At 45.4% G+C, this 16,914-nt stretch overlaps 1 protein-coding gene and 1 pseudogene across 1 annotated transcript in view; both read right to left on the reverse strand.

Annotated features, from left to right (window-relative positions):
- The window catches only part of chrnb5a (cholinergic receptor, nicotinic, beta 5a), a 38,645-nt gene extending 23,637 nt beyond the window's left edge, over positions 1 to 15,008 (reverse strand). The window contains exon 1 of the mRNA XM_055632395.1: positions 14,783 to 15,008. Within this exon, the coding sequence (XP_055488370.1) occupies positions 14,783 to 14,828 (46 nt within the window). The 5' untranslated portion in view covers positions 14,829 to 15,008. The remainder of the gene's footprint in view (positions 1 to 14,782) is intronic.
- LOC129695953 (U2 spliceosomal RNA) lies at positions 10,012 to 10,118 on the reverse strand (annotated as a pseudogene).
- Positions 15,009 to 16,914: the final 1,906 nt, after the last annotated feature.

The following is a 16,914-nucleotide window of genomic DNA, read 5'->3' on the forward strand; positions in this document are numbered from 1 at the left end:
CCAGGGATATTTCCATAACCCTGGATCCTTTCAAGGCTGGGTAGGAAAGAACTGCAGATGCTGGTTTAAATCAAAGGTAGACACAAAATGCTGGAGCAACTCAGCCGGATCAGGCAGCATCTCCGGAGAGAAGGAATGGGTGACCTTTCGTGTTGAGACCCTTCTTCAGACTGATGTCAGTGGAGTGGGCAGGACAGAGATAAAATGTAGTCGGAGACAGTACGACTGGTGGGAGAACTGGGATGGGGGTGGGGATGGAGAGGGAGGGAAAGCAAGGGTTATTTGAAGCTAGAGCAGTCAATGTTTATACCGCTGGGTGTAAGCTACCCAAGTGAAATATGAAGTGCTGTTCCTCCAATTTGCGCTGGGCCTCACTCTGACAATGGAGGAGGCCCAGGACAGAAAGATCATATTGGGAATGGGAGGGGGTTAAGGTGCTGAGCAACCCGGAGATTAGGTAGGTTAAGGCGGACTGAGGGGAGGTGTTCAGCAAAACAATCGCCGAGCCTGCGTTTGGTCTCGCCGATATGCAGGAGTTAACACCTGGAAAAGCGGATAGAGTAGATGAGGTTGGAGGAGGTGCAAGTGAACCTCTGCCTCACCTGAAAAGACTGTTGGGGTCCTTGGATGGAGTCAAGGGGGGAAAGAGGCAGGTGTTGCATCTCCTGCGGTTGCAGGAGAAAGTACCTGGGGAGGGGGTAGTTTGGGTGAGAAGGGACCAGTGGACCAGGGAGTTGCAGAGGGGACAGTCTCTGCGGAAAGCCGAAAGGGGTGGAGATGAGAAGATGTGGCCTGTAGTGGGATCCCGTTGGAGGTGGCAAAAATGTTGGAGGATGATATGCTGTATGCGATGGTTGATGAGGTGGAAGGTGAAGACAATGGGGACTCTGTCCTTATTACGAATGGGGAGAGGGGGAGCAAGAGCGGATCTGTGGGATATTGAGGAGACCCTAGTGAGAGCATCATCTATAATGGAAGAGGGGAACCTCTGTTCCCTAAAGAATGAGGACATCTCTGATGACCTGGTATGCAAAACCTCATCCTGGGTGCAGAATCAGCATAGACGGAGGAATTGGGAGTAGGGGATAGAGTCTTTACAGGAGGCAGGTGGGAAGATGTGTAGTCTAGATAGCTATGGGAGTCAGTGGGTTTGTAATGGATGTCAGTCAATTTCAGATGTCTGTTTTAAGACTTATCTGAAACCAATGCTAACCCACCTTACTGATGCTGCAGGTGAATAAAGTAGAGAAAGTTGTGGTGTTTGCAAAGATTATTTCCCATGGGAATGAAGTCAGTGGTTGTTCAAGACAGAGAAGAGTGAAGTCGCCGTGTTTATCGTCACATGCACAAATACGTTGAGGTACAGCTATAATGAAAATCTTGCTTGGCAGCATTACAGGAATACATTCAGACAACACACAAAAACATAAATTATACATGAATGACATAGATATTTTATAAGACATTACAAAGAAAAGGATTGCAAAAACAAGGCTTTGGTACAAAACACAATTGAAGAGAGCAAATCTATGGTAGTGCAGGAGGCGATGCATGACATCTTTTCGTTTTTGTAGGTTTTGGGTTGTGCAGCTTGTTTCAAGAAACTGGTGGCTGTAGGAAAGTAGCCGTTCCTGAACCGGGTGGTGCATGACTCCAGGTTTCTGTGCCTCATTCCCCATGGGAGCAGTGAGAAGGGATCGTATCGTGGATGACGGGGACCTTGTTTATACTGTAATTGCTTCATTAAGCCATCACGCAACTCGTCAGGATACGTTCTACAGCGGATTTTGTTGGGTTATTCAATAACATGCCAAATCTCTTTAAGCATCTAAGAAAGTAGAGGTACTGGTGTGCTTTTCTCACGATTACATCTCTAAGCTGGACCCAGGATAGGTCATCCATGATATGAACACCCAGGAATTTGAAGCTGCTACCTCTCTGTGGAGCCAACACAACAATGAAAAATGGTGCGTGGTCTCATAGGTGAGAGGAGGAGAATTAGCCCATTTGGCCAATCAAGTCTACTCCGTCATTCAATCGTGCCTGATCTATCTTTCCCTCTCATCCTCATTCTCCTGCCTTCTCCCCATAACCCCTGACACCCATACTAATCAAGAATCTATCTATCTCTGCCTTAAAAATACCCCTTTCAGAAGTCACCAATTAGTTCCTCAGTTTTATTAATGTTGAGTGAGAGGTTGTGTTGGACACCACTCAACCAGGTCAGTGGAGCTCTGAAGGAGCAGCTCTACATGCATTGCGGTGGCTATAGAGGCTCAGTTACTATAATCAAGACAGAGATGGACATGTTTGAAGGCAGTAAGAGTGTAAAGGAATGCAGGATTAGTGCAAGAAACTGTTGTTTCGCTATAAGATCAACCTGGATTTAATTGAATGAAGGACCTAGCACAAAGGGCCAAAATGTATATTCCTCTTTCTATTTTACATTGTACTGTCATAATTCTGTGTATTTATTTATTTTTGGTTTATAGTGCTCAACAAGTATAAGGGTACTGAGTACCTAATGTTCTGAGTGTCGGCTTCTCATTCTACTGAGAGAAGGAGTCATACTTAGGGTGGTAACCTTACACTTATTAACAAACCATTGTGCCTTAGAAAGAGGGACAGGGCATTCGAACATGTCCTGCCATTTGTGCACAGTTTACTTTAAACATCCTTTTCCCACTCTATCCTCGCATCCTATGATTCCTTGAATAACGAGAAATCTATTGATCTTCGTTTTGTCTGAACTCAATGATTGAACCTTTACAGTCCTTTGGGATTTTAATACCAGTGATTTGTCTCTTCTTTTCAGACCTACTGTATCAGCTTTCCCTGAATTCCAATACTTTGACCTCCAGTTCTGGACCTTGTAGTTGACGGAAACATCCTCGTCATAACTATATCAGAATTTGTTATGCTTCAATTACATCACCTTATTCCAGTAAACTCTAGTGAATTAGAAATCTGCTCTCCTCAATATTTCTCATTTTATAAACTTGCTATACAGGAAATATTCTGATGAAGCTTCACTACATTATCTTCATAGCAAGTATTGCATGTCCTTTTTTAGAATATGAGGTCAAAACTGTACGTAATATGCCAGGTATGGTCTCATCAAGGCTCTGTGTAATTGTTGTGAAACATCATTAATCCTATACTCAAATTCCACTAGGGGTGCTGCACTGGCAGCAGCCTCTGCCTACAGCCTGTCTGTTATTTCTGTCTTTTTTATTATTTTTAGTTAGTACAAAGTGTTGTGTTGGGGGAAACTTTTACTTTTCTATGTGGGGGAGGGGGGCAGGGTAAGCGGGAAACTGTTTCTAAGTCTCTTCCTGGCGGGGATGCGACTATTTCTCCGAGTCGCGTCCTCGCCCCCCACCTCGCGGCCTACCAGCTGGATCGGAGCGGCCTTTCCTGCCGGGGACCGGACCAGGGCTGCTACAGCGCAGCGCTGGAGTCACCGCGGAGCGGGCGATGCCTACCTGGGTCGCCGTTGGAGCTCTAGAGCGTTGGGCCGTTGCTCCAACATCGAAGGTGTTGCTCTGGTGCGGAGAGCTTCCAACGCGGGCGGCGCTGACCGTCATCGTGGAGTCCTGGGACACCTTGCAGAGGGTCTCCAGCAGCAGTCTCCACCCGGCGCGGCCTGCGGACTTTGGAAGCCGCCGACTCCAGTAGGAGGGGGCCAACTCTGGTGTCCACGCCGCTGAGGACGTCCCGCAGCCCCGACATCGGACTTACAACACCCCGGCGAGCAGTCCTGGACATCGGGCCGCCCGTAGCGGCAACTGCGGAGGGCACGGGGAGGCCCTGACCACGGGGAATAGTGGAGGAAGAGACTGACTCTGACTTTGGTGCCTTCCCACACAGTGGGGAACTTTGATTCTGCTGTGTGGGGATGTTTTATGTCAAACCCTATAGTGTGTTGTGTCCTGTTGATTTTTATTGTATGGCTGTATGGCAATTCGTTTCACTGTGCCATCAGGCACATGTGACAATTAAATCTATCTTGAATCTTGTAATAAAAGCTGTCATCCCATTTACCTTCCTAATCTGCCCACCTACATATCGGCTTTCTGTGATTTCGTCACTGTTGGGGAATAAGTCTTGTATTGTCTATCTTTTTGCTCCCTTTCCTACATTCTACCCAATGAGACTAATCGATTCAAATGTCAGCATAGGCTGTGGGCCAAGCATCGAAAATGTGTCCAGAATTTAACTTTTTGGGAACTACTTGAAATTTTGCACAGATTTAGATAAAATATGATTGAGAAGGAAGTCATAACTCGTCATTGCCAAAAATTGCACATTAATCAATTAAGATAATTAGAAAATGAGATCAAAAAAGTAAGCGCCATCTAGTGTTCAATACTCATATTACTCCCTGATGGACATCTACACCTCCCGCTGCCTTAGCAGGGCAAAGAAGATCATCAAAGACAGCTCCCATCCTGCGTTTGGACTGTTCGACCTGCTGCCCTCTGGAAGGCGCTATAGGTGCATCAAATCCAGGACAAACAGACTCAGGAATAGTTGCTTTCCGAGAATTATATCTACCATAAATTCAAATTCACACATGCACTGACTACACCGCCCAATACGGACTTCCATCTGTATATATGTATATATGATATATGTATATATGTCCCCCCCCCCCATCTCCCTTCTGTTTTTTTTTTGTTTTTTTTCTGTTTCTTGTTTTTTGTGCTAAATTGTATGTATGCACTGAGTACGAGCAGCTTTCAGTTTCACTGTACATGTATAGTGACAATAAATGGCATATCTAATCTACTCCATGGGGAGCCTAATTCCCTGCGGCAGTCTATTTAAACCATATTATTGTATATTAACCATGACGTGAATATGACTGTAATTATATATAATTATATTATATAAAAATAATACAATGAATATAATTGTGAGTGTGCATGTTGAGTGAGACTGCCACAGAGGTCCCGGGTTTCACCGGCTCCTGAAATCCACCTAATTAATGGGTGAGGGCAGATCCAGTGCTTTCCCCCGTTTACTGAACCCCACTGACTGCCAGTAGGTAGAGTGGGGGTCACGGCCATAGTGAGACTGGGGCAGTGCCAGGCTGGGGAAAGGCTAAGGCATCTTCCACCATGAGGAAAATGCCAAACCCTAACCCTAACTCGCATCCCCCCTTCCAGAGCTGCCCACGGCTGGAGCTGAAGCTGGAGCTGCTTTGGGACCGGCTGCGGGCTCCGTAGGTGTGGCTGCTCAGCGTGTATTCCTCGGCCAGCATGCCCTTATGGATCATCATGCTGATGATGGTGAGTAGCAGCACTGCCCTGCACGCCGCCCGGGTCACCTTCAGCACTCCCATAGCGCCAGCTCCGTCGGTCCGCCTGCTCGCTCGCTGCAAGACAGGCCGGCCGACAACCCGACCGACCCCTCGCAGCACTCACCGGCCTACTGACAGCCCAACTGACCCCTTGCAGCATCCACCTGCCTACCGACAGCTCGATCGACACCTCGCAGCATCCACCAGCCGGCCGACAGCCCGATCAACCGACTGACTGACTGACCGATCGACTGACCGACCAACTGGCCGACTGAATGACCGACTGAATGACTGACCCTAATCCTAACCCTAGCTCTACATTTTGATTTATCATTTTTATTTAACAGTTCACATCATAACTTTACAAAGATAAATCAATTGTAAAACATATTTATCAGCAGGGTTAGCATTACCTTTATTCCTTCCAAACCTTGCCATTGTTTTGATGTAATTAGGAGGCAGCCATGATCCCAAAGTGCTCGCTGCCTTGCTACCAAGAAACCAAGCGCGTGATTGGTCAATTGGCGTCAGACGCAATGTCAAACGAGCATTGATTGGACAATAACTACTCAGAAAATTGGAGGTTTTTCTCATATTTTAAAAATATGTGCAGGTTTTGTTCTTGACTAGTTTCAGGTATAATATTTTTTAAATTCAGGTAGTTATGTGATTTGGGTCATGAACTTAAACGAAAAAGTACCTCGGCCCACAGCCTAGCGGTGGAGTTCGACAAATGGCCAATATTCTATATCCTCTTTTCTACCATGAAGGACAGTGAGACAGTGAGATCAGTATGGAGAACACTTATAAGCTAAGGCAGAAATGTTTTGATGTCTCTCATGTTTACATAGCACTTCATTAAGATTTCAACATATTTGGCTGTGTCTGTCCAATGGATTATTGCAGAAGTTCACTCTCTATTATTACAAGCACACAAACAGATATGTGGGCAGATTACCACAGGAACAGATGTGTAGAAAGGTTACCGAAAGATGCAAAATAGTAAGATTAAACGAGAACTTACCAGTTTGAAGTTTGATCTGTATTTTATGAGGAGTTACGATGAGGGATTTCGTGAAGAACCCCGCTTCCACGCATGCGTGTCATTCTTCAAAGCAGCGGTGTGAGGTCACAGAAACCTATAATGATCTAACATAGTAAGATTATCAAAGAGATACCAGTTTTTGATATGATCATAAGAGGGTGGGAGCGGAGGGCACGAAATCCCTCATCGTAACTCCTCATAAAATACAGATCAAACTTCAAACTGGTAAGTTCTCGTTTAATCTTACTATTTTACTTCGGAGTCACGTGAGTGACTTCGTGAAGATTTCAAAGCTCTGTGACCTCATGCCGTGGAACGAGTCCATGCTTCACAACTGCCTTGGGTATTGGGAGAGAGCATCATTAGTAGTTTTAAAACACAATTATACAAAGAGTTGTGTGGTATAACGAAAAAAAATATATAACATTTTTTAAAATTTGAGAATCATAACCCTGTAACCTATCGGCCAAATTATTTTGTTGAACCTAAAATGTTTTCTTAATACAATGATGGCTCCAAATTAACTGGTTTATTATACAACCTGTGGAAAAACCCTTTTTTAAAATGACCCTCCTGCCATTCTGAGGATTTGGTCTGTGGGTACCTGTATAATATTGCTGCGGAGGTTGCTGCAGTCCTGGTGGAATGAGAGTTGAAACATCAGTGTCTATTCCTGCCATTTTTAGGACCTATTTGAGCCACCTTGAAATAGTTTGAGTCGTGACCCTATCATGCAGTTTCTTGTAAGAGATAAACAACTCCATACTCTGACCTCGAATGTTCTGAGTATATGCTATGTATTGTTAGATGTGTCTTGTTATACACAGTCGTTTGCCATATGGGTGTACCATAAAATCAAACCCTAGACCCGAGGAACCCGATCTGTTTTCTTTTATTAAATCCTGTATGACAACACCAGTTTCTCGGTGAGATGATCAGGGAGTCCAGGCTCAGTTTGCTTAATGGCTGGACTTGTTGTGCGGTAAATAACACCATGAGCATAACCATCTTCCTGGTCTGTTACTGAGGTGACAACGCTGTTATGAGCTACAAGCTCCTCAGCATGTTGAGAAAACGACACCCATGTCCCAGATTTCGGAGTACCTGGTTAGCTTACCAGGGGTGCGTTCCCACCGCGTGCCGTTCCGATCCTTGTGATAGGTAATTGGAGAGTGCACTTGGGGCACTATTGATGGCACTGTAGCTCCATCGATTATCCTAATGGAGGCTTGTTAAAATTCCAATACGGCCAGAATGTTCTTGGCCTTTTGGTCGAGATTGTTGTCCAAGCAGTATATGCCCCATTTCTTGATGTGTCCAAGGTACTGCTTCCGTGTTGACAGTCTTAGTGCAGATGAGATGAGATTCATCGTCCTGTCTGACAGTGTAGTGGGTCTGTTAGACTCTACAAATCAATAAATCCAAAGTGTTATGGCATGGATGACTGCCTCCAGTCACTGGATAAATCAATAATTTTTTGGCAATGTTCATAGGGAACATGGTTCTAACACCATCCCCTGTAAGACTGAAATACCATGATTGAGAAGGTCAGTCGGGTACTCTGAAAATTCCAGATGCCGAGTGTGGTTGAATTTTCCCTAGTACCCCAATGATGGGTCCGAACGGGGGAAAACCTCACCCTATGGCTTATTTACATAACAATGCCAAGCTGGTTTACGAATTTTAGTACATAATATTGGGGCTAATGATTGCCCCTTTTGTAAGCTCTATATTGCCAAAGTTCCTCTATTGAGTCAATGCCTGCCATATAGAAACCCGCAACTGACACCAAGTCTTTATGAATAATAAGAGCATCCATCCTAAAATGAATATCTAGAACAAATGTGTTTAGGGTTAAAATCAATGATAATCCTGCAACCCTACTCTATCTTATTTTTAATAAATATGTTCAATCCCATCTTTTGTGTACAATTCTTGTAGCACCATGTGGGTTTTAGATTGTTTGGTTTATGTAAGGACAAAATGCCCTTCTGGTGTATGATGTACTGTGGTTAATGGGATGAGAAAAACCCTATCAGATAACCCTGAATACTGCTGAGATTATATGAATCTGTAGTGATTATATACCATACATAACTATAGTGTTGCAACCTCCCCTACCCTCGTAGGTCCCTATTTAACAGAAGAAACCCCACCCACCTACCTCCATGGTTACCGGTGGTTTTGTTATTTCCTTGGTTTTTTTTTTTTTTTTGAAAATAAGGTTCTGGTTTAATATTTCTTGTTCGGGGTTGTGTGGGAGGTTGAGGCTTCCGCATCTTCCAGGGTGGCCGCCCTGGCCATACCCTAAAACGGATCCTGCAGGTTATATTGATTTCTGACACTGCTACTGGTATGAGCCACATTTTTTATGGCCTTGCCTGTGGCTGGTATCATGCTCCAAAATAGGCCCTTGCGCTGGCCTTGATGAGCCCCAGTGTCTTAGCTTAGTCCACACACGGTTCTTTATTTGCAAATGGTAGCATTTTTGGGGTCCTAGTGCTGGCTGAATGGCCGCCTTCCACGTGTAGTTCAGGTCATATTGCATATTATTAAACAGATCTAGTGCGTCTTGATGGTCTTTGGTTACCTACGTTTAGTCCAGGGTGCTGGTGTATGCTATGATGCCTTCCGTCAATCCCTTGAAGGTTCTCTGGATCTTGAGGTCCTGGTTCCTGATGCTGCCAAATGCATTGGATTACACTGGGCACCTGTAATGCCTCACCGTTGCCAGGTGGCAGATGTCTGGCCAGTGTTTGTAAATTTTTCTTGTTGGCGTATGTGGCCAGACATATAGTAATACTATTGCCATCCTGGATCCAAGTCTACCCATGTTTGACTTGGCTAAAGTAATCGGCCACCATGTCCAGCAGAGTCCCTGCTGTGTTAGGATCATGGGACGCTGTATTACCAGGCTCTGGCCCATCAGGGTCCTGCCTACTCTTTTTTATAGAGTTAGAGATCTCTAGGGTCCCACACGGGGTACCCATGTGGGGCTTAACTGCTGCCCACTTGTCTTTTGTTCTGCGGACCCCTCTTGCAAGTCAACCCAGAACTGACCCACAGTGCTCCCCTCTGATGGGGTAGAAGCATTGTGCAGCCCTCAAAGAGGTACTGCTGTGGTTTTATCACGTTGGAGCAAGGCTCCATACACCGCTTCTTCCCGCTCCAGCCCTCTCGGGCACTGGTTGCCGGCGGTTTTATGCAAAGTCGGACCCTTCTGAGTCCACTACCTTGTTTGATTTGTGTCTAGCCTACCGCTCGGTCACATGGATCTGGCCGGTGCGGGGCCGACATCGGGCACAGCTGATCCCACTACGGTTGATCCAAGTGCCGCTGGCTGCTGCTGGCTGCCCGCTGTTCCATGGTCCTCCTTCTCCAGTTTTGTCCTTCCTTCCGTGAAGTGGATATGGCCGGTGTGGAGGATAACTGGCACAGCTGCTTCCATCTATTCCTTTAACCTGGCTTCAACGCTCTCAGCACTCCTGGCTGCTCCTTTATCTAAGACCCCTGGGACCCACCCCCGTACTGACGGTACTGGTCCCTTATGGTCGTTGCAGCCGGTCAACCCCACTCTAATGCCCTCAATTCTGGGCACTCCTACTTATATGGTCCTTAGATAAGGGACATATAAGACATTAAAACTGATGATAACAGCTACTATAGTTTTTATATAATATATAGTCCCTAGATAAGGGGTGTATCAGATATTAAACTGATAAGAACAGATACTACATTTGATCTTAGCCAAAAAAACCGAGAAGCGATTATTGTAACTAAAACCCCGCTGGGACCGACCCTGGTACTCACATACTGGTCCCTTGTAGTAGATTGCAGCCAGTCAACTGCAAAGTCCTTTGCTGCCGAGAAATGAACTTTCTCACCATGCTGGAGCGAAGTTGGGCACAGGTGTTTTTCCCTCTCCGGGAACCGATGTGCCCATGCTGCTCCTGCCGTTGCCAGCTCCTCACGAAGTGCCAGCTGCCACTGCTGCTGCCTGTGCTCCTGCCGCTGTCTGTGCTCCTGCAGCTGCCTGTGCTCCTGCAGCTGTTAGTGCTCCTGCAGCTGCCGGCTGCCACTGCTGCTGCCGCTGCCGCTGCTGCTGCTACTGCTGCTGCTGCCGCTCCACCGCGGTTCTCCCGCCGGCCTTCTGCACCTTACATGGACCTAGTCCATGTCTGCACCTAGAAAGGTAAGTTGAAGGAAAACGCAGGGTCTCTTACCTGCTGTTCCCGACTTTCCTTCTCCAGCCGGTGACCGTCGTTCCCTGTGTCGGGTTCGAGCCGCTTGGACCGACCCCGGTGTTCACGGCCTGGTCCTTCGCGGCAGTTCCGCAGCCGGTAACCCCGGCTGTTCCTATGGATCCCCTGGCCCTTACCTTGTGAAGAAGGTTTTCAGCCCGAACGTCCCGTTCCGACTCCATAAGTGCCGCTGCACTCGCTGAGCTTTTCGAGCCCCGGTACCGCTGGTCCGAGCTGTCTGTCCCGCAGCCTCTGTGCTGGCTGCTACCGACTGCTCCCAAGCCAGTCTCGTTTGAGACTGGCATAGGGACCTTTTTTACTTTGCTTCCCGCCCGGCCGAGAGGTGAATTTTGCCGGTGCGGGAGCAAAGTCGGGCTCAGGTTGTTCCCCCCCCCCCAGGGAAACTCGTGCTGTTGCTGCTGCTGGCTGCTCGCCCTCCACGGGTCTCCCCGCCGGCTTTCCGCAGCCACCTAAAAGTAAGTAGAAAAAAGGAACGCAGAGTCGCTTACCTGCTGTTCCCGACTTTCAAATCTCCCGCTTGGGGAACGCCGTTCCCCGCTGTGTGACTCGTTGCAATACGTGTTGCGATATGCCACGCATGCGTGGAAGCGGGGTTCTTCACGAAGTCACTCACGTGACTCCGAAGTAAAACAATAGGGTTGTTGGAGTTGGTGACTTTAACTTCCACAATATTGACTGGGAGCTACTTAGTGAAAAAGGCTTAGACGCAACATTTGTTAGGTGTAGCCAAAAGGGCTTCCTAAAACAGTACTTGGATAGCCCAACTCAAAGTGAGACCATACTGGGTCTTTATTGGGAAACAAGTTAATGTGTGAGGTGTTGCACTTTGGGAGATCAAATGTAAGAAGTAACCATACAGTTAATGACAAGACCCTTAACAGTATTAATGTACAGAGTCATCTTGGGCTCCAAGTTTATCACTGTTTGAAAGTGGCAACATAAGTAGAATGAACAAAAGCGTCAAGAAGTTACCATGTACCTTTGTAGGATATTAGGTAGGCCACAGTTGGAGTACTGCATACTATTCTGATCTACCCCATTACAGGAAGGATGTGGAGGCTTTGGAGTGAGTGCAGAAGAGATTTACCACAATGACTTTAGACTTTAGAGATGCAATGTGGAAACAGATAATTTAGCCCATCGATTCCACATTGACCAGTGACCACGCTGATAATGCAATAGCTGACAGCTATACTGTCAACCAACACTCAGACCATAGAGTGTTCCAGGTGTTTGTCTCGAAGATTTGACCATAATTGTTTTGAGTTACAGTCAAACACTGTTTCCTTACAGTTAGAAACATGTTCAATAGTCAATAAGTCTGTACAAAACTGAAAGCAAATTACTGCATAATTAAAAACATTGTTACTTCTAAAGATGTTAAGTGCCTCAAATTTTAATGAATGAAAATTAAGATGCTGAAATGAACCTTTTTTTCCACTTGAATCAAGTCAAAGTATTTAAAATGTGGCTTGGGGTAGTATGAGGAAAACACACATTACGTTTTACTGATGTCAATATTTTCTCCAGAGGTATAAATACACTTAAATTCATGTACCAGTTTTCATTCAGCAGCTCCATCGTTCATGTGAATTTTTAATGTTCAAAGTAACAGTTCATATAACCCCCTCCACCCTGGTGCTTTGATATCCCACATTAAACCACCCAAACCACATTAAACCACACACAAATCAATGGTTGGATTCATTTCAATCAGACATCCAAATAAACCTTAAATTTTACAAACTTGGCAAGAGAACAAACTGCTTTAGGTTGGATTGACAACAGAAAACAAAATAATATTCTGTGACTTCTGGATGTTTCTCCAAAAACAGAGCTGAGCATGTTTGAGCAATTTGTACTTAAACTTATGGAAAAAAGTGAACATTTTACATACAAAAAAAAATAAATGTGTTCCTGAAGTTATACATGAAAATGTTAACAAACATCTGGAAATACTGCACTGAATTATGATAAAGGGTCTGGATGAACCATTTGAGTTCTGGACTATGGATGGAAATGTATTATCAAATCCCACCCTGATAGCTGAACAATTTCTATTTAAAGAATAAGTAAAATGTTAAAAGAAGGCTGGGTTAAAGTAACTACTGTCATTCATGAGGTTCGTCTATTACTTTACAGGGCAAGAGCCCTGAGTTTCATCCTCATAAGGTCATGTGATAGGAGCAGAATTAGGCCATTCGGCCCATCAAGTCTACTCTGCCAATCAAACATGGCTGATCTATATCTCCCTCTGAACCCCATTCTCCTGCCTTCTCCCCATAACCCCTGACACCCGTACTAATCAATAATCCATTTATCTCTGCCTTAACTAGAGCTAATAGGACTTGATGTTTCAATCCCTGTAATAAGTCGGCACTCTTGCTATTTGCAGTGGAATTGGAGTGGTGAAAGGTAGGGTAGGTACGTCATCGGGGTCATCAGTTGGGCACCCTCCTTCTTTGACGTTTCATGGATAAGCCCACAACATCTCCGGAGGGCTCAACAGTGATACCTGGCATCCCAGTTTCACCCCCCTCAATTCCATACCCTCCTGTCTTCATCTTGCAGCCCAATTGTTGTCTCTCCTTTTGATCCAAATCCAATTGCTGCTTTTTTCTGCAGAATTTGATAATGATTTGATTGCTTGTTGGAGGGAGCGAACCCTCACTCCCTCTGAACCTCATTCTCCTGCCTTCTCCCCATAACCCCTGACACCCGTACTAATCAAGAATCTATTTATCTCTGCCTTAAAAATATTTATTGAAGTCCTCCACAGCCTTTTGTGGCAACGAATTCCATAGATTCACCACCCTCTGACGAAATAAATTCCTTCTCCTAAAGGAATATCCTTTCAGATTCAATTTTTAATTGTCATTGTCAGTGTACAGTACAGAGACAACGAAATGCCTTTAATTCTGAGGCTACGACCTCTGCTCCTAGACTCCCTCACTAGTCGAAAACATCCTCTCCACATCCACTCTATCCATGCCTTTCACTATTCGGTTAGATCCTGACCTCAGGTGCTGTCTTCGTGGAGTTTGTACGTTCTTCCTGTGTCCATGTCGGAAACCTCAGAGTGCTTAGGTTTCTTCCCGCATCCCCAAAACGTATGAGTCTGTAGGTTAATTTAGCTCAGTAAATTTAGCTCAGTAAATTGCCCCTAGTGTGTAGGGAGTGGATGAGAAAGTGGAAAAATATAGAATAATCTGCATGGATGATTGTGTAGGAAAGAACTGCAGATGCTGGTTTAAATCGAAGCTAGACACAAAATGCTGGAGTAACTCAGCAGGATGTCTACCTGCATGGGTGATTGATGGTCTGTGTGGACTTGATGGGCTGAAGGGCACGTTCCCATGCTGTATGTCTAAACTAAAACTAAACTAATGTCCTTACATGCCGGTCAATGCCATACCCTCCACCTTCACTGCCTCATCGGTCCCAGCGCAATTAAGGGCAATGGGCAATAAATTGTGGCTCCAACAGCGATGTCCTTGCCCCTTGAATGAATGAATTGTCTTTCTGCTGACTGGTTGGCTGTCTTTCTGCTGACAGGATGTGAGCACGCAACAAAAAAGCTTTTCACTGTACCTCGGTGCACGAGACCATAAACTAAACTGAAAACTGAACTACACTGAAATGCGAATGTCGTATTGCTGTATCAGGGGGGGGTCACGATGACCCGAACTAAAGAAGTGTAGAAGGGGCAGGAGCTTTGTCAGTACTTTGAGTCAGGAATTGTCTGCAGACTAATTATAACATCCTTGCATTTATACGTCTTCACGTTTTCTAGAAATTCACTGAAATGGCCAGTCGGGAAATATGAAGAATATGCCTGCCAAAGATTGCTACAACAGGCAGCGTGCAGCTAAATAAGATCCAGTGTGTAAACCATTCAGCGGCGGAGCCGGGCTCGGAACAAACACTCACATCTGCAATGAACAGCTGACAGAACAGATTCCGCACAACTATCATGGCCACTGCAAAACGGCCCAGAAATAACACATGACGATCGGCGTGAATTGTACAACTATAAACCAGTGGAAGGAACCATTCCCGGAGCTCTGCTCCTGCGGCTCCCAGCCCTGTTTCTTCTGGGATAAGATTTCTCCCGGATCTAGTTAAATTCATGCCGACGCAGAACAGACGAAAAGGGAGGATTGGACTTACTTTCGCAGACGAGGAATAGCAGGGAGGCTGTTAACGCACGAAGCATGGTGTTGGCGCTCGGACCCCCCTCTCGCCCGCCCAGACGAGGACTGGAGACGGGGCGAGTGTGTGGCTGTGGACCAAAGATGCTGTGGACAAACAGCGCGCTGCTCTCGCCGCCTCTGATCCGCACGCAGCCCCGCTCCGCACACAGCGAGAGATCGCATCAGCGCCAATGAGAAGGGACAGATGGAGAGGGAGATTGTGGCGAGGGGGAGGAGTGGAAGGAAAAGACAGTGAGACGGAGGGGGAGGAACTTGGAAGGCAACTCCTAGTGGAATGGTTGACGCTTAGAGTCTGAGGACAGGTTATCTGACCCATGCTCGACACAAAATGCTGAAGTAACTCGGCGGGACAGGTATCATCTCTGGAGAGAAGGAATGGGTGATGTTACGGGTTGAGACCCTTCTTCAGACCTTCTTCTTGTCTGCAAAAGAGTCTCGACCCGAAACGCCACCCATCCCTTCTCCCCAGAGATGCCTCCTGTCCCGCTGAGTTACTCCAGCATTTTGGATCTATCTTCGGTGTAAATCAGCATCTGCAGTTCCTTTCTACACATTTTATCTGACAGATGGATGGACGAAAACACTGGCCACCTATCACCTGCAGTTATGAATAGCTGCAGACTGCACACTGGGCTCAGTAACGCCCTGATTCTCTGGATCTACACATCAGGAGTTGAACCCTCACCGTCCCCCCTGTTATCTCTGCAGTATCCCAAATGCTCTCCTTGCTGACTCCCATAAAGTTTTGTTTATCCAAAACCACAAAAAAATTACCATAAATACACCTGTCCTATATTCACAGAGGGACACGGGCTCCTGGTCCAACAATAACACGTCTTAAAAGTTAGTGTAGAAATTAAAACAAAAGACCCAACTGAATCTGGAAATCTGAATCAAAACTAGGAAATGCTGGAAAATCTCAATAGGTTCAGTGACATCTGTGGAGTGAGGAAGAGTCTTGTTTTGGGTGTGTGACCCTTCATCATAACTGGAAAAGATGTGTGGGTTAATTTTCAGTCAGACAGAGGTTGTCGTGGTTACTGATACTCAAAATTAACTCGGGCGAAGCGGAGAATTCTTCAAGAAGTTCAAACCTTTATTTGCAAATCGAGGCTAGAACACTCAAAGAGTAAATCACTTGAGAGTTCACTCCAAACAAAGAGCTGCCCCTTTTTATGGCATGTTTAATTCTGTATGTCCCATCCCCGGTACATATCCATACCCAATCACTTGCAGATATTCCCTTATCGCTAACCAATCACTTGCAAACATTCCCTTAGCATTAATCAATCACTTGCATTAACTTTTCTCCTCATTCCCAGTTATTTTCCATTCCGTGATCCACCCCTTTAAACTACACTTCTTCCAATTCTTGGGCTCCTTATTTCTCTTATTACAGATACAGAGTTACAAGGGTCATATAACTTTCACAACTGATTTATGCTAATGGCTGCAAGAGGATCTTGGGCTTTCCTTATCTCTTACAAAGACAATCAAACCAGAATACAAGGGACAAAGGCCTTCACATAGAGCACAAACATGGAGAGTTTCCAAAGTTTTAAAATACGAAGTATAAAAGTTAAATATCTCAAGTATTACAAACATCAAGAATATAAAATATAAAGATACTACACTAAAATATAAAGATACTACACTTCTATAAGGTGAGGGAGGCACGGGTAGAACAAAGGGAATGTCTCATTTCGGATGAGTGAAAATGGCATCACAAGAAACTGAAGATGCTGGAATCTTGAGCAAAAACACAAAGTGCTGAAGAAACTCAACAGGACAAAAGCATCTGGGGAAGGAATGAACAGGTGACATTTCGGGTCGGGATACTTCTACTGACAGGATCAATTAATGACATGTCTGACCTATTGTGTACAAAGTTCCTCTGCCTAATCCCAATTTCCAACACCGGATCTGTGACTGCAGGTCACTGCTCGTCCAGATCAACCAAGTCCTGTTTGAAAGTGATGAGGGTTTTTCAGTCCTTTCAACCTTTTCAGTCAGTGGGTTCAATTTTTGTCATCTCTTGTTAATCCTTTTAGCAATAGTTTTATATCTATGTCCCCTGGTCTTCACACT

Source organism: Leucoraja erinacea, chromosome 3 (genome assembly GCF_028641065.1).
Source record: "Leucoraja erinacea ecotype New England chromosome 3, Leri_hhj_1, whole genome shotgun sequence".
Lineage (NCBI taxonomy): Eukaryota > Metazoa > Chordata > Chondrichthyes > Rajiformes > Rajidae > Leucoraja > Leucoraja erinaceus.